At 48.8% G+C, this 25,307-nt stretch overlaps 1 protein-coding gene across 2 annotated transcripts in view; it reads left to right on the top strand.

Annotated features, from left to right (window-relative positions):
* Window positions 1-25,307, top strand: part of LOC129384928 (uncharacterized) — a 159,931-nt gene that overhangs the window by 108,315 nt on the left and 26,309 nt on the right. The window contains exons 4-6 of one of the 2 annotated variants that reach the window (XM_055070604.2): window positions 6,511-6,559; window positions 18,168-18,271; window positions 24,223-24,302. In XM_055070604.2, the coding sequence (XP_054926579.2) occupies window positions 6,511-6,559; window positions 18,168-18,271; window positions 24,223-24,302 (233 nt within the window). The remainder of the gene's footprint in view (window positions 1-6,510; window positions 6,560-18,167; window positions 18,272-24,222; window positions 24,303-25,307) is intronic. The other variant, XM_072287584.1, reaches the window with a different exon arrangement.

Here is a 25,307-nt window from a genome sequence, read left to right on the forward strand (position 1 = left end):
TCTTCCGTGACGCCGCGCTCCCCTCAGTCTGACGGCAAGGCCTAACCAGCGTTCGCCGGGCAGGGTTAATCCCGCCTCGTCATGACAGAGGGAATGGTTGTTGTAATGCAAGGAGACGATCTTCCTCCGGAAGAATTTGGTGCGGAGCACGGCTGGCGCTCCGCCGCTGTCAAGAAATACGCCCTGCGTATCTCTCGTCGCGACAGCACCCGTGAAGCGGCAAGCAGCGAGGGGCACCGCGAGCGTCTCAATGGCAGCAGGAAGCCCATTAGCCTAAAGCACAAGATCATCAAATCGGCGCGAATGCCTCAGCTCCCGAAGGAACACTGGAAGATTATTGTCCGCCCCAGGGGTGGTCTGGATGTTCAGAAAACGGGCTCCGCAAGGCTTGGTCGAGCCGTCGCCGCCCCGGCAGGACTCACATCCGAGCAAGCTAGCCACGACATCGTCTGCCCCAACGCAACACAAAATATTATCGTCCTCAGCACCGCGTCTCGCGGTAACGCAGATGCTTATCTAAAAATGAATTGCATCACTCTGGGAATCAAACAATACGAACTCAGCACTTACGAAGCCGCGCCGCACGCCACGTGCAAGGGTGTCATACGACAAATTGATGTGTCGGAGAGCCAGGCCGACCTGGACAGAAGCATCCTCAACGAGAGAAATCCCTTAGCCCTGGGAGCCAAGCGAATCAAGAATAGTGAAACGGTAGTCATCGTTTTCGACGGCTACAAGGTCCCCAACTACGTTTTCTACGGCTCGGCGCTAGTCAAGTGCTCCTTGTACCTCAGGCAGCACGACTGCTGCTATGCCTGCGGTAGACTAGGCCACAGAGCCGACGTCTGCCCAACGCCGGACGACAAACTATGCAGGAAATGTGGGGCCAACAACCCCGACGACAACCACACCTGCTCGCCTACTTGCGGCCTCTGCGGGGGCCCGCACGCCACAGCGGACAAGATTTGCAAGAAAAAATTCTAACTTCCGTACATCGTTCGACGGAGGAGAAGGGAAAGAAATGCAGAATCCAGGAATCGAGACCCGTCACCAGCACAGACATGCGCCGGAAGCGAACCGGCTAGATCTTCGAGCCGGCACTCCCGCTCGAGAAGCCGCTCGAGGTCCAGAAGCCGTTCCCGGTCCAGGTCCAGGAGCCGTTCTAGGTCCAGGTCCCGGGGCCTACAGAACAGGGTCCGGTTCGAGGAGCCAGCCGGTCCTGGGAAACAAGGCGCCACCTGGGCAGACAGGGTGCGGTGGGGAGCGAGAACTGCCGAAAAGGTAACGGGGGGTGCGGCGCCAGAGCATGGTTCCTCTGAAATAGCTCAGCTTAGGAAAGAAAATGCCGAGATGCGCAGCATAATCGAGTTAATGCGAGCCGAAATAGCAGAGCTCAGAAAGGCTAATCAACCTCACCACGTTCCAGTCCCTAGTTCAACCCCCTCAGGGACCCCCTCGGTGACCCCCTCGCCCCATCCCCCTCGGGGGCCTCAACTCGTTCCAGTCCCTAGTTCATCCCCCTCGAGGACCCCCTCTCCCCAAACAGCAGACGTTCCCATGGTCGTGGATGCAAGCCACTCGGGCAACCCAGCGAAACGAAAGGCCGTTCCCAGCATGCCCGATAATGTACAGGCTAAAGCCAAGTCCGAAGTCAGAGAAATGTTGAATTCCATCTGCTTCGAGATCAAGAAGATTAATGAACGACTATCTGCAGTGGATCAGCGGCTCTTGGTCGTGGATCAGAAGTTAGACGCGCAAAACGTCAAAATTCAATGCTTAGAAAACAGAATGCCAGAGATAGAGTCCAAGGTGCAGGAAATGGACATCAGGACGTCGACCCACGTACGTCCCGTTTACTTCCCGGATGGCGCGTCGGTACCTACGCCGCCACCACTGCACATCCCCGGACCGATTAATAGAACCATCTCCCTCGAGACCCTAGTAGCAACGCCGGAAGGTGCTCTATACAGCAATGATGGGGCCACACACCCAATTTAGGATTTGGCAGTGGAACTGCAGGGGACTCCACCATAAAAGATGTACCCTGCAGCAGTTTGTTCGCACTCACAATGAAAAGCCACATGTTATATTATTGCAAGAAACAATGACTGATCAGGTTTCACTCCAGGGATACAAAGCTCTTGCTCTCCGTGGGGAAGGCAGAGGAATCTGCACATTAGTCTGCAGCAAGTTCACTTTCGTCGCACACGATCTAGGGGTCCGGCATAGCAAGACGGAGACCACCCTAGTAGAAGTCATCCCAAGTCAATCAAACATCTCCAGCATTTTTATACTTAACGTATATAGCAGCCCGAAAGATCACAGACAACGTTTCAAAACCATCATCACTAGGGCAACGAAACTCGCCGGACACTCTCCACTGGTTGTGGCCGGCGATTTCAACGCCCCCTTTCACGCGTGGAACTACACGCACGACACGGTCAAGGGCAGAAGCCTGTGGCAGGAGGCGGGAGATGCGGGACTCTCTCTATTGACGGACCCAGCCTTTCCCACCAGACGTGGCACCTCCTCGACCAGGGACTCTGTCCCAGATCTCGCCTTTGTTAAAAACGCTCGCTCAGCCGTGTGGTCGAATCTGCTCATAGACCTCGGTAGCGATCACTACATCACGGTCACCAGCTTACAAGTGGAGCAGAAAAGAAAGAAGGCCTTCTCGGTCCCTGACTGGGACAAATTCCGTGAGGTTCGCAAGGCCCGCGCAGCCCGTGAAGAAAAGCCGGAGAGTCTCGTCCAGTGGTGCGCATTAATTCTGGAAGATGTCTGCTCCACCACCAAAACCATAGAGACGGATCTACAGACAGACAAAATGGATAGCAGGCTAGTACACCTTCTCGAGGCCAAGCAATCACTCCTCGAGAGGTGGAACAGCCAACGCTTAAATCGCAAGCTCAGAAAAAAGATAGCCGAGGTCAACAAGCAGATCGACGAGCACTGCCAAGCCCTGTCTAGGCAGCAATGGGACGAAATTTGCAATTCAATCGATGGGCAGATGCGCACGGGAGGCAAGTGGAATCTTCTCAAACACTTGCTCGACGACTCCGGCACCAAGTCAAACCAGAGAAGTGTACTCGCTAAAGCGCTCCACGAAGCCAAGAAGTCGTCTTCGGAAAAGGACGTGCTGGAGATGCTAGCTAAGAAGTACCTGCCGCTCAAAACTGTGGCAGATGATGCGGCATACCCAGTATACAAAGGGAAGCCGAACTCCGCGCTTGACGAGCCTTTCAAAGTCAGTGAAATCCGTCGCGCCCTACACGACCTCAATGGTAGGTCAGCGCCCGGCCCGTTTCACATTAACAACAAGGCTCTCAGAAACCTAGAGGACGCATCGATCGAGTTTCTCACAGATGAGATAAATCGGATTTGGGAGGAGGGAACTGTACCGGAAGAATGGAAGTTGGCGAAGGTCATACTAATCCCAAAGCCCGGTAAACCGCCGAGCTTGGACAACCTCCGCCCCATCTCACTGACGTCATGCGTAGGAAAGGTGGCCGAGCACGCCATCCATAACAGAATTTCCGAGTATATCGAGACCAACGACTTTTTCCCTCACAACATGATAGGCTTCAGGCCAGGCCTCTCCACCCAGGACGCCATGAAGCTTATCAAGATACATATCCTGGAACGCTGCACTCGGGACACGAGGGCCATCCTTGGTTTGGACTTGGAGAAGGCCTTTGATAACATCCGTCACGAGTTCGTTCTCGACGCCATCTCCAAACTCGACCTGGGCTCGTCCTTCCATGCCTTCGTCAGGCTGGAGATTTGGAATCGGAGAAAATGGAGCTGGGCAGAAGAGGCACCCCTCAGGGGTCAGTCATCTCACCGCTCCTGTTTAACATCGCAATGGTCGACCTCTCAAGGTACCTAGGCAAGGTCCAGGGCATCGGCCACACGATCTACGCAGACGACATCACTGTCTGGTGCGCGGGTGGCAGTAACGGACAAGTCGAAACCGCTCTCCAGGAAGCTGTCGACACTACAGAGCGCTTTCTAACCGACACGGGACTCCGGTGCTCCCCAAAGAAATCAGAGCTCCTTCTCTACAGCCCAACTAGAAAGGGCCGCAAGCCAAAGAACTGGAAACCCCCCACTGAAATTGACATTAATCTCTACACCAAGTGCGGAGATCCCATTCCCAAAGTCGCGTCCATTCGAATCTTGGGAATGACACTCGAAGGGGCAGGCACGAATAGCATCACCATTCACAAACTGGCAGAAAATACGGATAGCGTCATCGGTCTAATCAGGCGGGTAGCTAACAGAAGGAGAGGCCTGAGCGAAGAGAATCTGATAAGGCTAGTCCACGCTTTCTTGTTATGCCATTTCACGTACGTAGCGGCCATGCACGTCTGGAAGAGGGCCGAGCGAGACAAGCTAAATGCCATGATAAGGAGGGAGATCAAGAGCGCGCTCGGACTACCAAACTACACACGCACCGACCGACTCCTGCAGTTGGGTATTCATAATACCCTGGAAGAAATTGCAGAAGCACAAGAAAGGGCACAGATTCTCAGGCTCTCCGGCACCAGGGCAGGCAGACGACTCCTAACAGAGATGGGCGTCCCCCCGGCCACTGTTGAAGACGCCTATCAGGGCCTTCCGAAAGAGCAGAAAGATAGAATCATCATTATCGCCCGCCCCGCGCAATATGCATCCCCAACGCAACGTAGAAAGAAGGAAGGCCAGGGCGGTGGCGCTCCTACGCCGCGCGACAGAACTCCCTGGCGGCAGCTGCTTCGTTGACGCGGCCCAGTATGGCAACAGCAACAATTTCACGGTAGTGTCGATGAACCACAGGGGTTCGACCGTTAACGCCACTTCGGTACGAAGCACGTCGTCGCGTGCGGCCGAGCAAGTGGCCATTGCCTTGGCCCTCTTGGACGACAAACATGCCAATATCTTCAGCGACTCCAGGGCAGCCATCCGCTCCTTCAGCGTTGGCGCTGCGTGTAAGGAAGCCTGTCGCATCCTCGACGGCAAAAGCATCGCCACCCACACTCTCACGTGGTTCCCCGCTCACATGGGATCCATCATGGGAGGCCCCACAAACCTTAACGAGCTGGCCCACTCCAAGGCGCGAGGTCTCGCTTTCCGCGACCACGGAGAACTCCAACGCCGGCCAGCAGTGGTGGAGAACAGAGATAAACCGACCACATACAATGAAATTGCGCAGCACTTCTATCTCGGCAGGAGAGACTTTCCCCTTCCACACAAGAAGTTAAATAGAGCGCAGGCATTGACCCTCAGATTATTGCAAACAGGCTCGTATCCCAGCCCGGCTTTATTCCACAAGATTTATCCCGACACCTATGCCACTAGTTCTTGCAGGCACTGCAATGACATCGCTAGCCTAGACCACATGCTCTGGCGTTGCCCCTCGTTACGAGGCACAGAACAAATCAATGAAGACAAGTGGCTCTCCGCTATGAAGAGCCCCGATGCCGGGGCGCAGCTATGGGCTGTCCAGAGGGCCCACGATGCGGCGGTCGGGCATGGCCTGACTGTCCCAACGTGGGAGCGGCCCGCAGCGCGCTGAGTCGCGTACCTCAGGACCTTTATTAAAGTTTTGCATCCATCCATCCATCCATCCTTTATGTTGGGATTGTGTATTGCTATCTTTATGTAATAATTTTGTTCCTTTTTTCTTCGTTTTACGAAGTGTGTAGTGTGTAGTATTTTCGTGTAATGGTTCATATATTTTTTCATCGACATCGTTCGTAGTAGAGATCAAGTTGCTCATTCCATTACCATTGCGTTCTCTGCGTTAGCATTCATCAAGGGATAATTATTGTTCTAGCCAGAATAATAAATATGAGCTACTTTTACTGCACTTCGAATTTCTCTCCAAATTTCTAAAATTTCCCGACAGAAAACGAAAAAGGAACGGTTTTCTGCCTCCCGCTCAAAATTTGAGGGAATTTTGCATTCCTAAGCAGCGATGTTTTCGAGCCTGCCGCGAGCAGCAGCCAGTGCCGTCTTATCGCGCATATCATGCGGAGGAGCCGCGTGCTCTCGGCGAACGTCACTTCCGGTGAACGATAATGATGGCGTTTCCCTCAATATCGGCATCAAAAGTGGCATTTTTGGCGACATTATTGTGGCGCTTCCGCTGTCACTTCAAACGTGAAATTTGGCGCAGACGCTCCTCTAAATTTCTCTTATCTCAACCTACCCACTTTACGTGGTCAAAAATTTCTGTGGAGTCGGTTTTTAACCAGTTTAACTCTCTGGTTGTCAATCTGTCATGCAACCGAAAAGCAGTTGTGCGAACACGACACAAGAAGGAACGAATGGGACAACACAAATGCTTTTGTTTAGGTTGTCCTGCCAGTTTCTTCTTCGTTCGCTGTTTGCACGCCTGCCTTTTGATATAGCAAGAATCCCCACATAGTTTCTCAGCTCTCAGTAGTCTTTACAATGTCTGGTTATGTTATACATGCTCAAAGAGCAAATGGAAGCCGATATATTTCTGCACGTATTCTCTTCCAGGCCATAGAAGTCACCAGTGTTACCTATACTCAGGTAATGGACATTAGCGGTGAGTGAATCTCAAGCATTTTCATGCTGGCTGTTTCTAAATTTTCATGGCCGATTGCAATTCCTCTACGTCCTAAATTCGCATTCTGGAGGTCATTTTCGTCATAGTATAGATATGCCTTAATATATTTTTTCGTTCCTATGCAGCTGCTGCGTCTATGCTATTGTCATTATTAATGCTGAGTAATTAGTTTTGACCAGCGGGTATTTTTAACGTTCCCCCAATGCACGGCACACGGGCGTTTTTACATTTAGTAATACCGAAACTCCAGAGGATGAGAAGCAGACTTTAAAGCCTATTGTCTCTTGAACCATGACGGGTGGTTTGTGCAATAGGTAGGTGCTCTGAGAAACAATATGACAATTTTGCCAAGGACGTTTGCAGTACTATGCACGTAGCGCTGAATCCAGTTGTTGCATCACTGCTGCAAATTATTTTTCCTGCTCGAGCTCTCTCCTCGGGTATAGTGCACACTGCCATTTCTGCCGCGTTCTCATAAGAATCGCGATATTGCGAATTTTGTTCGTACAAATATACCGCGTCCAGACCCATATTTGTGTACAAACCCATACAGGCCCATATGTCTCGCACAATAATTAGGTATTATTACGAATACCAGAGCTTTCATGCAAGAAAGAGGAATATGCGCTTGTGGTATAAACGTTTATAGGCCTTGAGGCCACTTATATATTCACTATTTTCAGCCTTAATTTTTTGAAAATTTAGTTTGCAATAAGTAGGCTTCATTGCTCGCTTGTTAAGAGCGCTGTAGCGTGATGGGCCTATCACAAGCAGGTGTTGCGCTCCCTGCAAACAACGCGCTGCGTTTTCTAATCAACGCCAACGTCACGGGCTGGTATTGGTTGTTGCCGTATAAATGTTTTGTTGCTACTGTATAAATGGCTACGCTGTAGTTATTATTTATGCTCGTGTAAGCCAAGTTTTCTTGTACGGGGCGTAGGCCCTCGTCAAGCTAGTGAAAGGCTTTTTGTCTACGTCCCCATCATCATCTTAATGACGCAAATAAAGTGTCTGTCTGTCGGTCTGTCTATCTGTATGGAACCCATGGTAACGTGCGAAAAAAAATTGCGTACTGGCTCAAGCAGTGTCATTCATTCTGCGACGACTAATAACCCTGTCACACGAGCAGATTTAACGTCATTCGAATCGAATGGCATTCGATGCATCGAATGCAACTCGGTCTCTTGCGGTGCTACACAGTAAACTATAATGGCATTCGCAAATTATAGCAATGAGGATCTGGAACAAAATTTGTGGAATTATGAGAAATTTTGTGCCTATTAAATGCGTTTAAGAACTTTTGCGAGTACTTTTAAAACGTACGAAAACATTTTGACGCCAATTATTCACAAATAAAAAGAAATCAACACATCCAATATGGCCGACCGCCGCAACGGGCTCCTGATGCAAAGAGCAACAGAGCTTGAGCACAGCCCGTGGTGAAAATATCATCCCGACAAAAACAATGATTTCTTTTTATAAGTCTAAAGAAAGATCTTCTAACTTTGCTGATGCACGCGTTATTTTTTCGCGTTGCGTGTCGCTGTGGTCGCTCTGGGGTCAACAGTATACATTCGGTTCGAAATCGAATGCGAATGAGTTCCCCTAACTCATTCGATGGCAAATGTCATTCCCTTCGAATGACATTAAAGTTTCACGTGTAAATCCCGTAAAATGGGATTATATGCGAATGTCATTTGCTTCGAATGACATTAAATCTTCCCGTGTGACAGGGGTATACAAGTAGGATGTCCACGCGCTCGATTGTAAGCGTTGAGTGCATTTTGTTATTTCGTACGGACAAAATTGTGCTCATAAAGTTGCTGTCCTTGAAGTTTCCATGCGTCGTGACACTATCACACTCTGGCACATTTTGTATGGGCAGTAATACGCATACCGCTTGCGCCCTCGAAAGCACACTGGGACGAAGCAAGACGGCCAATGATGACACTGTAATTAAGCGTCCAAACAGAGTTTCCAGTGTCCTAGTGTAAAAGAAAAAGGCGTGCCCACGAAAGTTGGCGCGAAAGAAGACAATGTCGACGTTCGTGGTATATTTATTTTTATGTGCTGAAATTAGGGCTATAAATATAATGGAATGTTGCATGATTTCCTGACACCTTCTATTATTGGTAATATAGTTTACTTCGCTCCGCCTTACGTTTTTTTGCTAGACCCTCCCTTTATTTTATTTGTACCTGGTGTTTTCATTCGCTTTTTCACTATGCGCACGTGCCTCGATGTTGACCTCTCTCGCGTCTTATAGGCAACTGTAGCGCTACGCTAAAAAGGAAACCCAGATGAATGAATGAATTGCGTGGATTTACGTGCCAAAACCACGATCTCATTTAGAGGCACGCCATAGTGGGCGACTCCGGGTAATTTTGACCACCAGGGGATCTTTAACATGCGCCTGCATGGAACGCGGGCGTTTTTACATTCCCCCCCCCCGCCCTCGAAATGCGGCTGCCGCAGGCGGGTTTAATCCCGCGTCCTGGTGCTTAGCACAGAAACACCATAGCCGCTGAGCCACCTTGGCGGGTGAAACCCAGATGGGTTTCTCAACAAGAAAGCATCGCAGTGGAAGGAACATTCAGAAAAGTTGGCTCGCTTGATGGAACGACAGATCCGGAAAGCTGTTGGTTCAATGTTAGGTCTCTGAAACTTTCAGAGAAACGCCCTCGGTTTCCTTTGTAGCTTCGTGCTGTGACGGGTGTTTCCATTTCATTATTTCTTGGTTGGTGACGACGTCATTTATTAGCGCGTAAAGCGCACAAGTACTCTGGGTCCCGTCAAGAGGAATAAGGCCGAGACTTTACGCTCGTTAACAGCTCGCACACTCGCACGTCGGCGATGGAATTACGACAACCACGTGCTTGTGTTGAAGCTCCTTTACGCGTTAACGTACAACTACCCCTATAGGGCATCCTGGTTCAACCTAACATCGTTAAGGGCTCTGTGTCGCAGAAACTTCGGTGTCGGTGTTCGCGGAGTTCTGAGTGAACCGAAATTTCCTTAGCTTAGCTATATGTATATGACACACCGTGCTTTATAACATGCGTTATATATGGGCTACATTTCCACACTATTCTATCACTGAAGTTCCTAGTACCTTGTATTACATTCTTGACAAAGATATTCCTCAGAATTTCGAGAATGACTGTCCACAAACAAATGTCATGAAGCAAAACACGGATAGCACATTCTTTGTATGTTAAATCTTCTCAGGCTGAAATATTAAGAGAGCGAAACAACAACTGCAACCTAAAAAAATGATTTTTTGTGTGTGTGCGGTACCTCCGGGATCGGTCCACGCAAGAGGCCGATTTCTACCAGGAAGCTCGCCTTCGTGCGCAGGGCTCGCGGCCAGCGTTTTCCGGTAAAGATCACGGTTACCTGAGCTGCAGTTGTCGGGAAGCGCGAGAAGCAGCCAGGGATCTTTGAACGAAGCGTGTTCCAATCTTAAAGGCGAAGCTTATGCGTCCTCTAACTTTATTTCCGATACGACCGGTACCACACAACCAGCTATCAGCAGCCAGCCCCCGCAATGTTTGGGGAAAGGGTTGAAAAAAGGTTTGCTGTAAAAATAAGCTCTAAATGAATAAGCGAACAAGAACAAGTATATTTTTTAGCTTAGTTACAGCTTCCAAAGGGTCGAGGATGGTTTGTGTAGTCACATCAATAGTAAGTATGCTTCTTCTGCGATTACTTCGGATTTCTCTGACTTGCCCTAGAGCCAGCCTCTCGATTTAGGCAGTGAAAGTTTGCCTAGTGAGGGAATTGAGGTTGCATTCAGCAGCGACGGAGCTGTAGGCGATTATGTGCGCTTGCTGTGAGGTCGGCTTATTTTAGATAATCTCACTCACGATTGAAGTCCTACCAAGTTTCCTCTTCAACCGGCGATTTGTGGCCTCGGTATATCTACCATCGCATTCCATGTAGTCGACGTCACAGAAGCTCGATGACCTTGGCAGAGTCACGTTCAGGTGGTCGGGCACAGCAGACGGACTTGTAGCTTGGAGGCCAGCCCCAAATCTTGGCGGAAGAGTGGGCGGAACGTCCGTCATTGCTTTTGATACTGTACCCGCCACGGGGCCATCGGTACGCACAAATTTAACGGAAAAACCAGAGTGAAGCAAGAATTACAGCTGATCAAGAACTCGTCTTCTTCGTCTACCCTTGCAAATCAAAGCGCCACAAAGATATAAGCACGCACTATCCTCAGCTATCATTTGTGACCTGTGGCCAATCGGCCCCAACAGCGATGCTATCACGTCCGAAGGCACGATTAAAATCCACAGCACTGAGTGTGCGGAAGAGGCAGCCATCTCCCTGGCCATCGCCTCTTCCAACTGCAAGATTATAATCAGCGACTCCAACTGAGCTGTTCGCAATTTCTCTAAGGGGCGTATATCCCCCGAGGCTTATAATATCCTGAAACGAAACTCATATCGGCGCCCCGTCATGGTTACTTGGGCACCGGCGCATTCCTCGTTGCCCGGGAACCAAGTGGCCTAGTTCATCGCGCTAAATTTTACCGACCGGGCTTTTGGCCACGATGACCTGGAATTGGTAAGGGATGGGATGGTTTCTTTCCAGGAAATCACCAGCCAGGATCGTCTGAGCCGGAAGCTATGCCCTGCAGGCGACAAATCGCTAAGTGAGGGACAAGACATCACAGGGCGGAGATTGCAAACGGGCACCTTCACCAACTTAAAGCTATATTCCAGAATTTATCCTGGGGAATACTCTGAAGTCTGTCCCTGGTCATTAATCATATAATATGGGCCTGCCCGGCCACTCCCCCGCCACGAGGGCTCACAATTTAAATACGAAGGATTGGGACGCTGCTCTGCTGAGCTCGGACCTAGACCAAAAACATCGGGTCGTCCTGCGGGCTGACGAGGCCGCCAGCGCCTATGGGCTCCTGGCCGCTTAATGACCTTTTGATCCTTGTTGCCAATAAAGTTTTACGCATGCATGCAACAGTGCTGATCTACACCACTTCGAGTGGCGCAGATAGACACAATTCCGTTCATAAGACTGCGACCACCCTATCTTAGAAATTCCTGCTTATGTCGGCCACTGTGACGTCTGTGTGTGTGTGGGCGGGGGGGGGGGGGGTGAAGCTCCCACCGGTGCTACCATTACATACGGGTCTTTTTACATACGGGCAGGCATGACAAGTTTGCTGATTTTACGAGCAGTCTTCGCTTTGTGAATAGGTTTTTGTCGTAAAAGCTTTCTTAGGGCAAAATTTATTTGTAAATACCGAATTCCACCTCAGTTGTCGACACTGAAAACAAGGCACCCTCATCAGCTACCGTTTCGATAAGGGCACTTGCGTGCATCACGGCGAAAACGACTCCCCTTGCCGAAACGTTGGCTCGAAAGACAGCATTTGTTTAGCCACTGTTGGTTATTTTGTCTTTATCCGCTTTCGTGCGACTGCCTTCTTTATACGAATCAGTACCTAAACCGGTATCAGCCAACAACGATGAGCAACTTGTCAATCTTCTAAAGATGCTTGTCGACGTCATCAGATCTCTAATCGCCGGTCGCCAGACACCAGCAGCGTCAGCAGCAGAGCAAGTTTTGGAGGCACTCGCTCCTGTCCTCGACGGCCTTCGCTAGACGTTTTAACAGAAATAATTCTAACAGTTGTCAGCAGCCTCGCCCCTTTGTGCTGCAATGGAATGTCAGGTCGATGTGACCGCGGCACGCTGATCTAGTCCTTCAACTCATCGCTATGAAGACTCCACCAGACGTTATAGCGCTTCAGGAAACTAACGTAAGGAAAGACGAATATCGATTGCCAGGCTTCGTGGGTGTCCACAGTAACACTCGATGCGCGGAACCAGCTTGTGGCTCTTTCCAGTGTGTGGAGGCGGCGCATACGCGCAATGCTTCAAAAGCATCAGTGTACACGGTCGTCCACTTCCAATTTGAACACGGCTCCGGGCGGCCGGCGAGGCCGGCGCTCCGCGGAGCGCCGCTCGTGGGCGCCGGGGTAACTAACGCGCCGGCGCACTGGCAGCCACAGGTCTGGCCTCAGCCGCGTCGTCTAGTGGGTGCTGGCGCGCTGTAGCAGACGACGCGGCTAAGGCCACGCCTGTGGCTGCCAGTGCGCCGGCGCCTTAGTTACCCCGGCGCCCACGAGCGGCGCTCCGCGGAGCGCCGGCCTCGCCGGCCGCCCGGAGCCGTGTTCAAATTGGAAGTGGACGACCGTGTACGTTCGTGCTGACTTGGACTTCGCGGTTATTGACAGAGACGGTATCTGTGACGATGAGTTTGAGTGTGTAGCTGTTACTGTGAGCCTCAGAGGTGTGTGTACGGAGGTGGCAAGCATATACAACAGGCATACACGTTATTGCGGTACCTCGCTACTTGAGTGCTTAGTGTCTCGGTGTGGTGCATCGTTTGTGTTATGCGGAGATTTTAATGCCCACCATCCAAGATGGTGTAGCCGTCCCCAAGACAATCGTGGGGCAGAGATTAACGAGATCATTATCAAGAACGATCTACTAATACTTAATGACGGTTCACCTACATTTATGGGTATAGGAAAGTAGCATTCCACTATAGACCATGCGATATCAACGAGAGATGTGTGCTTAGCCTGGTCATGTGAACCCGACCCGTGGGGCTCAGATCACCTACCCATTTGGTCAACACCAACACATACTGCGGGTCGCCAGGATGTCGTTTATACAGTTACTAACTGGGACAAGCTCCGACAGCTATCTCAGAGGCACCAGAGACATCTCAGAGGCACCATCTCTAGACAGCCTATATAAACTTATGAGTGAGTGCTTACAAAAAGCTACAGTACAACGACGGAGTATCGGCAAACAAAATCTCGATCTAAAGCTTTTGCAGCTCCCCGCATGTCGACGGGGCGCTTATAGGCGGGAACAGCGCTCTACAGCCCGGAATACATGGAGCGTTTTTGAGGCGATTTTCGCCTCACGGCGCCGATTTGACGCTCGGCGTCGAGAAAAACGCCCGCCACCGCCGATCAGGACCGGCTAGATTTTGACGCGGCACGCACGCGTCTGACGCTACGGGAAGTGCCTGTCGGAGTCACTTCCGTCTGTTTTCGGCGGGAGCGGCCAGCCGTCTCACCGTTCCTTGCCGTCCCTTGAACACTTCGCGCGCGTGCGCTGGTCAGCACCATGGCTACGTCGGCGAAAGCATACCTGGTAATGTGTATAGACATATTAGTGGGGTATTTATTGCATAATTTATTAATTATAAGACAAGCAAACAACATATAAGCATTGTTCGTTCATTTAGTGGTAGCCAAAACATTTTTGCCTTGTCTGGCCACACTGCGGCGGCGTTCGCCGCTCGTACGCCTCATGTAGCTTGGCCGGCGTCCCGCCAGCGCGTTTTTTTTTTCGCGCGCGACAATCGCAGGAGAAAAACGCCCCATGTAGCCCCCGCTTAAGCGACGCATCGATTGGACTATTTATAATCGCATTGATGCAGCCATACGGCGGCCTACAAAACAGCTTCGTCGCAAGAGCTGGGAAGCTTTGTGTAGTTCGTTGCATACTGGAAGTGGTTTTGGAAATGTATGGCGCATACTGAAGGCTCTCTGTACTCCTAAAATCTGCAAGAATCCTACGGCTGCATTGAGGATAGCGACTGGCCAGTCACCAAAAGTAATAGCGGAGGCATTTGCAGACATTTTCGTCTCTCCTGCATCCAGTGACACCACAATTAGCGACCTTCCTTCTTTGACAAGTCGCAGCACTTTACCCGCTTCCTACGGTCCAGCCTGCCAGATGGACGAGGCAGATTTCACTCTTCAGGAGCTGCGACACGCGCTGAGCCTCTCCAAACGCCGCACTGCTCCAGGCGCAGATGGTGTTACGTACCTAGCATTGCGGAACGTTGATAAGAGTTTCCATGACCGTATATTGGACGAGTATAACGAGGTATGGAAAACAGCTGTAATCCCTGCTGAGTGTAAATCATCCGTGGTACTACCAATTTTAAAGCCCGGGCGTCCTGCAAGGCACCTCGAGTCCTACCGACCAATATCCCTAACTTCCAATGTCATCAAATTAATGAAGCGAATGGTCTTGTTTCGCTTAGATGTCAGGCTAGAGGAGCTGAATTTTTTCCCTGATGTCATGAGTGGCTTTCGTCGCCGCCGTTCAGCTCTGGACAGCATATCAGACCTTGTCTCAGCACTCGAATTTGCTAGAGAAAACAAGCATTCCGCCGACATGCTCTTTCTAGACATACAGCAAGCTTTCGATTCAGTTCCGCATAAGGCCATTATTTTCGCTCTTGCAACCGCGGGAATTTCGGGTCGTCTGCTCCAATTTGTGCATAATTTTCCCTCGGAGCGCCGGATGAAAGTGCGGGTCGGAGGAGTAACTAGTGAATACCGAAATGTGAAGTGCGGTGCTCCACAAGGCAGCGTATTATCGCCGCTTTTGTTTAACGCGGTACTCGCCGCGCTTGCAAGTCGTTTGCTTTGAGACACCGACTTCCCTGTGAACATAGCTGTCTACGCAGATGACATTGCTGTGTGGATAAGCGGCCCTTCGCACCTTGGTCCGCGGCTTCGTGCAAGCTTGCAAAGAGCTCTCAACGCTACTTCGAAGTACTTGGGTGAAGTTGGCCTGCTCATATCACCTGCTAAGTCGGCTGCAATAGCATAGCGCCCTAAACAACACGCTCGTCAAACATTGAGCCGACTGTATCTTGACGAGACGCCTATAAACTGGGTGCGACAACACCGTTATCGGGTTTAATTGTGGATGATCGCATCTCTTGGCGCTCTGCCCTTAAATCTGTACGACGCAAATCGCACTCCCTCCTTAAGTATGTGGCCGCCTTGACTGCACGAGGTGCTGGTTGCGACCAAACAACGGCTCTTCAGGTGTACCAGTCATCTGTACTCTCAGGCTTACTGTACGCATTACCAATTTTGAACATACCACCTAGTTTGATGGCCCAACTGGAGCGAGATCATCGCGTTGCCCTTCGACTAATGCTTGGATTACCTCATGAGGCGCAATCTATTGCATTACTTACTGAAGCGCATCAGTTCCCTCTGAGGCTGCAAGCAGATCAGAGAGCTCTGTATCATATTGAGCATCTGCACCACGCATCGAAGGGTCAATCGCTCCTTGATCGTCTGATTCATCGCCCATTTTCTCGCATGGGAAAAATACCGGCATTATTTATGGATATCACTACCATTTTTGAACATGCTGCTTCAGATACGTCTCCGCCTCCAAAAGGTATCACGAAACACGTATTCCCCATTTACCTCACAATCCTCGACATGCACAAAAAGTCTGATATGGCTGTTTCGGCAATATTTCAATTGGCTCAGTCTCACTTGTTCGAAAAGTTTCCAGATTATCTTCAAGTTTTCACAGATGCATCTGTACACAACGACGGTCAAGGCGCCTCTGCCGCTTTTTTCTGCCCTTCAACTCAAATACGACGTACCATTGAAATACATATTCCAACTTCGTCAACAACTGCGGAACTAGCAGCGATTAATGTTGCACTGAAATACGTGCAAGAGGAGTTAATTACATCGAAGGTTGTCATCTTTACGGACTCCCGTACTGCCCTTAGCAGGTTACAACGCAGGGAGCTTGATTGTCCAGTTTGGCGCAGCATTACTGACTCTGCGCGCAAAATTACATCACGTGGGGTATCTCTCGTTGCTCAATGGATACCTTCACATGTAGGAATCGCCGGAAATGAAGAGGCTGATCGGCTCGCTTCAAGTTGGGCTCATAACAACTGTGACTGCCCAGAAATTTTGTGCAAGCTTGATGACGCTCGTCTGCTGATTCGTCGCCACCTACTCAAGCAGCATCCAGATCAGCGTGACGCAAATGGAAGGTTCCCGCCCCGTGTTCGTGGTCAAGGCTTGCCTCGTTGCGCTAGAGCACAAGTGCTCAAGCTGAGGGTTGGTTGCGTGAACGTGCACGAACGTTTATACAGACAAGGGCGTGTGGCAAGTCCATGTGTACGTCTTCTGGCTGCTACGACACACTTCAGCACCTTATATTTGAGGGTCCCGCTTTCAGTGCGCAACGCATGTCGCTAGTGAGAAACTATCATCTCCTTGGCCTGCGGTGTGCAACACTCGAGGAATGTTTATACCCCAGTGGTTGTGCATCTAAACGTGATCAGGCCCATCGCGCCCTACTAACCTTTCTAGAGTTAACTAACTTAGGTTCACGTTTGTAGCGTGAACATTCAACATTCTGTACTAGCGTGACCTTCAGTGACCTACTGAGTGTGATCAGTACTGTACCCTAACGCTTCTTCCTCCGAAGATGGGAGGTGGCGGGTTCAAACATATTGCAGTTTATATGGTGAGCCAACTACCGGTGAAACGGAGATTGCGTGCAGCTGTACTTGGCGTCTCATCGTGGAGGGCACAATTAGCCGCATAGCGAACTAGCCATGGATGTGGTTGATAATTGTGGCGGCTGTTCGACGCGGCGTCACTTTAATTCCGGCTGCAGAGTCGAAACTCGGCAGAACAACGTGCGTAGTGTACTGTGTTCTACTTTAGTCTTTAGATTTGTCCTCTTGCTCTTCCTTTCCTCTTTCCTCCCCTCCTTCTTACCTTCGATATCTGTGTTGCTGTCACCTCCCTTCAGAAGAGTACGCAGGCGTTGTGCCCCTTCCGGTGGCAGTTGCCAGCCTGCTTCTCGCTTTCCCTTTCCTGTTAACTGTGTATATATGTTTAAAACAAATAATAATAATAATAATAATAATAATAATGTAGCGCAGTAGCTGAACTAACTTGGTTCCGCACATTTGGAGAAGTATCGTATATAAACACTAATTCAGTGGCACAGTAAAAAGAACGCACCTGTTTCGCGTAGTGGCATAAGCTTCAGCCTTCCGCATCAATTGTACATTTTGCATGAACACAAAATGTAAATCATGCGTTGGCTACGTGCGCTTCGCGCCCCTGTTTACTTTCTGTAAATGTGCTAATGAGCACGCGCTTTTGGTCGAGTGAGTGCCAGCGCATTTCTGATTGCGCGGAGCAGCCCAACAAAAGTTTTGTAGAAGCATGGATGTTTTTGTTATCACGCCACTCTTGATGTTGCTCACTGCTGGTTGAGCCTAAAATGTGGGCCTGGGCTGAACAAAGCCCTGCTTTAGAGCAACATTTTTTTCATAGCTAGTCTTTAAGTTTCGCTGTGTTAGATCACTGGGATAAGGTGTGCGTATACAATCATTATATGTTTCTGGGTAAATCTTGACATAAAGATCGCGGCTGTTGCGTCCATTTCTTTTCTTAGTCCCCATCTTTCTCGCAGGGTTTATTATCCGCCTTTGTGCAACGTTGCTATGTCTTGTCGCTGCGTTCTTGTGTTTTATCTCTTCTCTCCTTTGACCTCGAGTCTGCAGTGTGTAACAAATTTAGAGAAAAAAATGTATTCCGCCACAATAATTTATGCACCTCGGATGTGCCTTCTTTCGTCAGAGACTAGGAGTGCCACTTACCGGGCAATAAGCAAATATTTGCCGAAGCACCGTTAATTGTCCTAGGTAAAAACAGACCTGTACTTTTTTTTTTCAGAATTGTATGTACACGAGTACTTCGCCTCGAGTGGATCTCACGTGTTCCTGTCTCTTCACTTTGGCGATTTTCCTCCAGTAGAATTTCCAACCCAAACAGGACTCGTGAGTAGCATTTCAATGGAATCGTACAAATTTTGCAATGATAGTCCTTATTAAAATCCAAATACATTCTAACAGCTTGAGGAAAGTGCAAGACTATCTCAGAACTTGTTAAGAAGCGTTTTTGTGCAATCAAGGATCCAGATGAAGCGAATAGACTCACAAAAGTGCTTCTGTTTGTCCACTCACTTCGGCATGTAGTGTTATCAATTTCTGAGCGCTTTTAAACATGTCTTCAATGCTACAGTTAGGCTGAATTGAATTACCTTGATGCCAAACCACTACGACATTTGAGCCCTTATGATAGTTCATCCTTTTTAAAAGCTTCTTTCTTCAATCGATATCGCTTTCTAGACATTTTGAGCATGTTTTGCGGGACGAAATATTGAAAACATTGTGCCAGTAATAAATACGCTTTATGTTCTTTTGTTCAGAACTTACTGGTAACTTTTTGTAATTTAAGACGCTCATTCCTTTCTACGGTCTATAAAACATCTCTCCCGCCTTCCTAAACAGACAATTTCTTGCTAGTCTTCAAAATGCAGCACCGCTAACTTCACTGTGAAGCAAGATTTTTCAGTGAAGCTTTTGTGCTTCTTCTCTACACAAAATGAGAGGCAAGGAGCTTCAATAATTGACAATCAAAAATTTCATTCAGGCTTATTCTTTCTTGGAAAGAATTGGAAACGCCGAGTAGCTGGCTAGTGAAATATACCTCACGGCGACCTCTCTGCATTTCGTATCATTACATTTCTCTCTATCTATCTCTCTTGGCTGAATTATAAAAAGGCATCCTGCGGCAAAACACGCTTCCTTCACTTCACTTCACTTTATTACCTTAAAGGCCCCAGGATTGGGAATATTACATAAGAGGTGGGTAGCAAATAAAATAAATTAAATACACAAGGAAAAGATTTTTAGATAGAAGCTTGCTCGCTGTTAAATATGTTAATTATACAGTTCAAAAACGTGGATGGGCAAGTAGTTGCGGCGATGTCGTGTGGAAGGCCGTTCCAGTCCGAGGCTCAGCGTGGAAAGAATGGTGAGGCAAAAGTGGTAGTGTGCGCTCGTGGCCGGGCGACTTGAAGATGACCAATGCGGAGTGAAATGCGTGGCAGGAGGACTAATGTAGGGCGGATGATGAAGTGAGCTGTAAAAGAAGCTATGGAATAAGTACATAGTAGCGATACGATACCGACAAGCCAAGGTTGTTAGGCCGGATTCTGCTTTTAAAGATGATACACTGTCGTTATATGAATAGCATGAATGAATGAATCTTGTGGCACGGTTCTGCACTGATTCTAGACAGTTCGTTAGATATTTTTGTTTAAGGCTCCAGATGGCACAGGCATATTCCAGCTTAGAGCGTACGATTGACTTAGGCAAGCAATTTTAGGTTTGGTGGCGCTTGGCGTTGCTGATGTTTTAAGAATCCAAGGCTTCTATCAGCAGATGATATCACTCTAGTGACATGCGCGTTCCAGGTCATTTTCCAGTTTCCAGGCCAAATGTTTATTGGCAATCACCCTATTTCTTTGCACAGCTTAGTGCTTTGACTACATTAGTTTTTGCCTTTTCGGGCTCCAATAGCAAATTATGACTGCTGGTGTAACAGACATGCATGTGCCATTTTTATTACAGCGAAGCTATTAGCCTTTAGTTGGCCGCTATTTTTCGCGTCCGCTAATGAAAATGTAAGTCGATCCCAGCGGTAGAGCAGAGCCAGGAGCAGAGGCTCATACCCTCGTAAGGCAGAGGCTTCAAGCACTCGGCAAAGTGAAGCGATCAGTGCATACATTCTTTGGAATGACGCATACAGCATATAGAACATCCATACATTTCAATAAACAACAAACAGCAAACAAGCATCCAAACCACAATTGTTGATAAGGCGCTCCTGATAACAATACAAAGCACGTGACATACGTTTCCCAGTAAAGGTTACTGTTGCACAAGCTGCTGCGGCCACGGCAGCTTGCAGTGTGAGGAGTGACGTCTCTAGCCTTTCCTATATAAGAACCAATCTAGCAACTGATTTGAATCTTGTTGCAGCTCCGCTATGGGTGGCGTGCTGTCAAAATTAACATTACTCCCATTACTCATCATCATTATCATCCTGGCTACGCCCACTGCAGGGCAAAGGCCTCTCCCATACTTCTCTGAATTCCCCGGTCATGTGCTAATTGTGGCCACGTTGTCCCTGCAAACTTCTTAATCTCATCCGCCCATCTAACTTTCTGCCCATTATACTACCATTATACTCTAAAACAATAAAGCATTGCATACCCCCACCGGGAGCTATAGTGGTGGTTTCCTACAGCTTCGTTGGATATCCACTTTCGTAGGGCTGGGATGGCGAGCCAACTTTTTAAATAAGAAGGCATTTTCAAAGTTTCTATCTTTCCTGCATATAAGATGTTAATGTGAATAGCATTACTTGCTTAATTCAGCCATTTCAGTTTATCTATCTATCTATCTATCTATCTATCTATCTATCTATCTATCTATCTATCTATCTATTCGACCTCTTAGGCCAAGCCAGCGCCCAGGTTGTGTACCTGTTTGCAGGCATGTGCTCTTGGTCGAGATGTCATCTAGGTTGTTCCATTGTCGTCAATCCAGCCTGATGATCCTACTCTCGTCATGCCATCGTCGTCACGCCATCTACCCCGACCCAGTCGCCCGAATTTTCTAATAGCTTGGTCTAACAGGTGTGGGCTCGGGGTCGTGATGTCATCGAGTTCGTTCCATCGCGGCCATTTGAGCTTTGTCCGACACAAGTCATGCCATCGTCATCCCGTCACTGTTGTCACACTGCCATATTGTTTCCATCGTGGTCATTAAATCGTCGTCATTCCAGCGTCTTGATCTGAGTCTCGTCATGCTGTCGTCGCCACGCCTTCTACTCCGGCCCAGTAGTCCAAATAGCTTGTCACTAGTTACACGTTTGGGGTCGTGATGCCGTCGCGGTCATTGTATCGGTGTCATTCCAGCTTCGTCATCCTTCTCTCGTCAAGCCATCTCGTCGCACAAGCATCGTGATGTCGTCGGCGTCACGCTGTCATTTTGTCATTCTCATCACTTCAGTACCGTTATCCCATCGTAGTTATGCCATAGTCGTCGTACCGCCTTCGTCGTTCAATCAGTGTCTTTTTCTGCGTCACTTGAAAGTTTTGCTCAGACTTTGCCGACTTAGGTCACATGCTCTAGTGGTGCCCCGCGTTACGGGGCAACTAATACGTTACGTCGTGCAAGTGGGAGGCTGCCCTACGCAGTCCCAATTTCGAAGCCCATCTATGGGTAGTCCAACGGGCCAGCGACGTGATGGAGAGGCTTGGTCTCTCTGTCCCGACGTGGGAGCGTGCCACTACGTTCTAGTGCACGTCCCGATAGACCTCAAAGTTTTTCTATCCGCCCAATGTGTTGTAATCATACTGCCTTCATTCAACTGACATTATGGCACCCTTGTGATGACGTCATCATCAGTCGCCATCATGCCTCCATTCTCAGACCGTCATCGTGATACCATCATCGTCGTACCATCACCGTTCCTCCAGCTACGTTGTGCGACTCTCGTCACGCCGTCGAGCCATCGTCGTCATATAGGTTTCGTGATGCAGTCATCGTCACGTCCTTCTCATCATAAACTCGTCATCCCATTGTGCTCACGCCTTTCTCTGGTCATCGTCGTCATACCATTGTCGTCATGTCATCGTCATCACGCTCTCATTTTACCATCGTCATCTTCTCAGTACCGTCATCCTGTTGTCATTCCGTCGTCGTCACACCACCATCGTCGATCAATCGACGTTATTACTTATTCGTCATTCTATCGTAATCGTGCTATCGTCATTCGGTCTTCATTATGCCGTCGTTGTGATGCCATTGTCGTCACTGCGTCGTCGTCAGACAGATGCAGTCATGCACCCGTTGTCAATCCGTCGTCGTCGTTCCAGCTGCTTCATCTGATTATCGTCCCACCGTTGTAGTCACGCCATCGTCATCATACACTCACACTCTCATTTTCCTCATCTTGTCGTCGTCACACTGATGTCGTGAAACCATCGTCAAAATAAAATGCCTTCGACGCCATCAGACGCTATCGTGCATTCGTTGTCATACCGTCGTCGCCATGCCATCTTGGTCGGGCGATCGTCGTCATTCATTCTCGCTTCTTCATGACAGTCGTGGTCACAACATCGTTGTCATTTCATTAACCTCGTGTCGTGGTCGCCGCCAGGCTTTCGTTGTTATACCATCGTCCATATTAAAGAATCGACATATGACCCGCCGTGCTTGCTTAGTGGCTATGGTGTTGGGCTGCTGAGCACGAGGTCGCGGGATCGATCCCGGCCACGGCGGCCGCATTTCGATGGGGGTGAAATGCGAAAACACCCGTGTACTTAGATTTAGGTGCACGTTAAAGAACCTCAGATGGTCTAAATTTCCGGAGTCCTTCACTACGGCGTGCCTCATATTCAGAAAGTGGTTTTGGCACGGAAAACCTCATAATTTCATTTAATTAAGAATCGACATGTCATTGTTGTCGTCATTATATGCCTTTGTCTTTCCATCGATATCATTCCTTTTTGCTCATTCGATCCTCACTGCGTCAGCGTCATTCTCTCATCGTCAGGCCTCCACGTTCATCAGTAACGTTGGCAAGCGCCTGTCATAGCAAAGTGGGGCGATATCGCACTATGTGGCTTATAGCCGTGTCAACGAAAGTCTCAGAATTGCCATGATAAGCCTTAAATAAACGAGACTTCAGGAATGTTGTCTATTGCTATTCGCATTACCATCCCACAGTCACAGTGAGATGACTTCTACCGTGTTTTTCTTAAACCTCCTACTGCACTGTAACATGATTTCAAGTATTGCTAATGAGATCAAGATAAAAGAGTTGACATGCCTTAGCCTAACAATATTTTTCTATTTTTATACTTTTTTTGTGGATAATCTTCCATGGAGCTCTGGATGGGGCATTTTATTTCTATGTGTTCTGTGCGGTGGCGTGCTTTGTGTTTCTATGTACCTGAGATGTTCCCTGAGCGTCATTTCATCTCTCACACCTCTTATCGGGTGCAGTACGCTAAGCGTGCTGCGAAGCAAATTACTCTATCAGTAGAGTGTTACGAATCATTTGCTACGATAACTAAAATACGCCGATGTTGTAGAACATTCTAGTAATGTCAACCCATCTAGACCGGGAACATCGCGATAGTAACGAACCGTAGTTGTGTGCCGGTGAATAATGATGTAGGCTATCGTACACCGCTACCCAATCTAATCACGGCTCTATCATTGTGAGTGCAAAGCATCTCACGCGGCTAGAGATCGCGATCCTCAAAGATGGCTGTCGCGTCACCGGTCGGGCTTCCGCTGTCCAGCCGTCGCTCTGCTGTTTGACTCGGTCAATTTAGTTACAACGTGCAGCTCGAGCCGCCCACAGGGGCAACAAAATATCACGTGCACTTGACACGTTCTTCACACCCCACGGTCATGTGCCAAGGACCCTTTCTTTTTACAAGCAGTGTGTGCACACGCTTCTATGACGCGCAAGTTGTCGTGGCTCCCTCTCAACGCGTCTAACATCCTGTAGATAGTGCAATAAAGCAATGGCACGGCGATCTTCCTAGCTATGGCGATCTTACTTGCTGTAAACTATTGTTTAGCGTAGGTTGCCAGACTTTATTTATGTACCGCATATCCTCTGAACAATAGTGCCTTATCTTTCCGGCTATATTTGTTTACACACAGGCTTAGATGATGGTGAAATGGTTCTTGACAACAAGAAAGTTGTATTAGAGATCGTTTCTTGAGAAAATGTAAATGTAAAACAGTGTAACATAATCCTTAAAAAAACAAATATGCTCTTTCAATATTTTATTCCTTGGAAATTTACTCTCAAGATAAATAAACAAATGAAATGTCTACTCTTCTCACGCTCGCAGGATCCCATTATTGCCGGTGTGGTTACAATGGAGGTAGGCTCCTACGCCGTATACGAAGGAATCTACTCGGGGTCAGATGCGTAAGTTCTGAAATATCAAGTTTTCCACCATTTCAGAACGCACCTGTAATTCGGAAGCCTCAGAGAATTTACAGAATCCGACATCGCGGCATGAAACTCAACTATTTTCATGAACTGCGTTTTGACAAATAGTATCCGCTAATATTGAGCCATACTACGCCACCGTCGCAGCCCCAGCAGCATAGGCGATAGGAGGGCAGCTGACGACGGCCTGAAAATCAGCTCACTCCGGGCAGCAGCGGCCTTTTGTCCACGCAGGAAGGAAAAAAAGCACTAGCACGAAGCATTACATAGTGGAGCCAGCACTCCCAAGCCAACTCTCCGTGAAGCCGCCTCCTTCGCTTTAATTCTCTTGGAAAGTCGGTCCAACACGTGAGCATGCGTTCGGCTGATTTCACCCGGTGTGGTTGGTTTGCGGTTTGCGGTAGATGCGGACTTGTTTGGGCGCTCTGCTAACCACTGTGGGGGCGTTTCCTGGCAATAAACGTGAGCAACTTATAACGCTTCTTATAATGCATACACTTGTCTTCGCTGTTATTTGCCACTGTGGCAGCCACACATTGTTGTCGCACGTTAGGTATTTTCGGAAGGCCGCCAGCTGAGATGGCTGGCGGTGCCAGTGGATGTTACAAAAACACACCCCTACATGATAAGTTGTTGGGCCTACATGTTCTGGTTTCAACTGTATCCATGTTAAATGTGCACGAAGAAAGAGCGGGGACAAAGGAGGAAGCACATAAAGCCGGTATTATGTGTTTCTTCCATTGTCCCCGTTCTTTTTTTGCGCAGTATTACCATTACTTAGTACTGATTGCCCGACTTTCGATTGTTTCATTCTCTATCTTTACGCCCCCTTTTAGTTTTTTTTTTTTTTTTTTGCCCTCCGTGCTCGCGGTGTTCCCAGTTTTTACACTTTCCTGGAAGTCGCTGGCTAACTCTCACGCTCCTCCCTCGCTCCAATGCCGGCCATCCGCCTTCCTTGGCAGAATACAATGCATTTATATT

The sequence above is a fragment of the Dermacentor andersoni genome, chromosome 4 (genome assembly GCF_023375885.2).
Source record: "Dermacentor andersoni chromosome 4, qqDerAnde1_hic_scaffold, whole genome shotgun sequence".
In the NCBI taxonomy this organism is placed as follows: Eukaryota; Metazoa; Arthropoda; class Arachnida; order Ixodida; family Ixodidae; genus Dermacentor; species Dermacentor andersoni.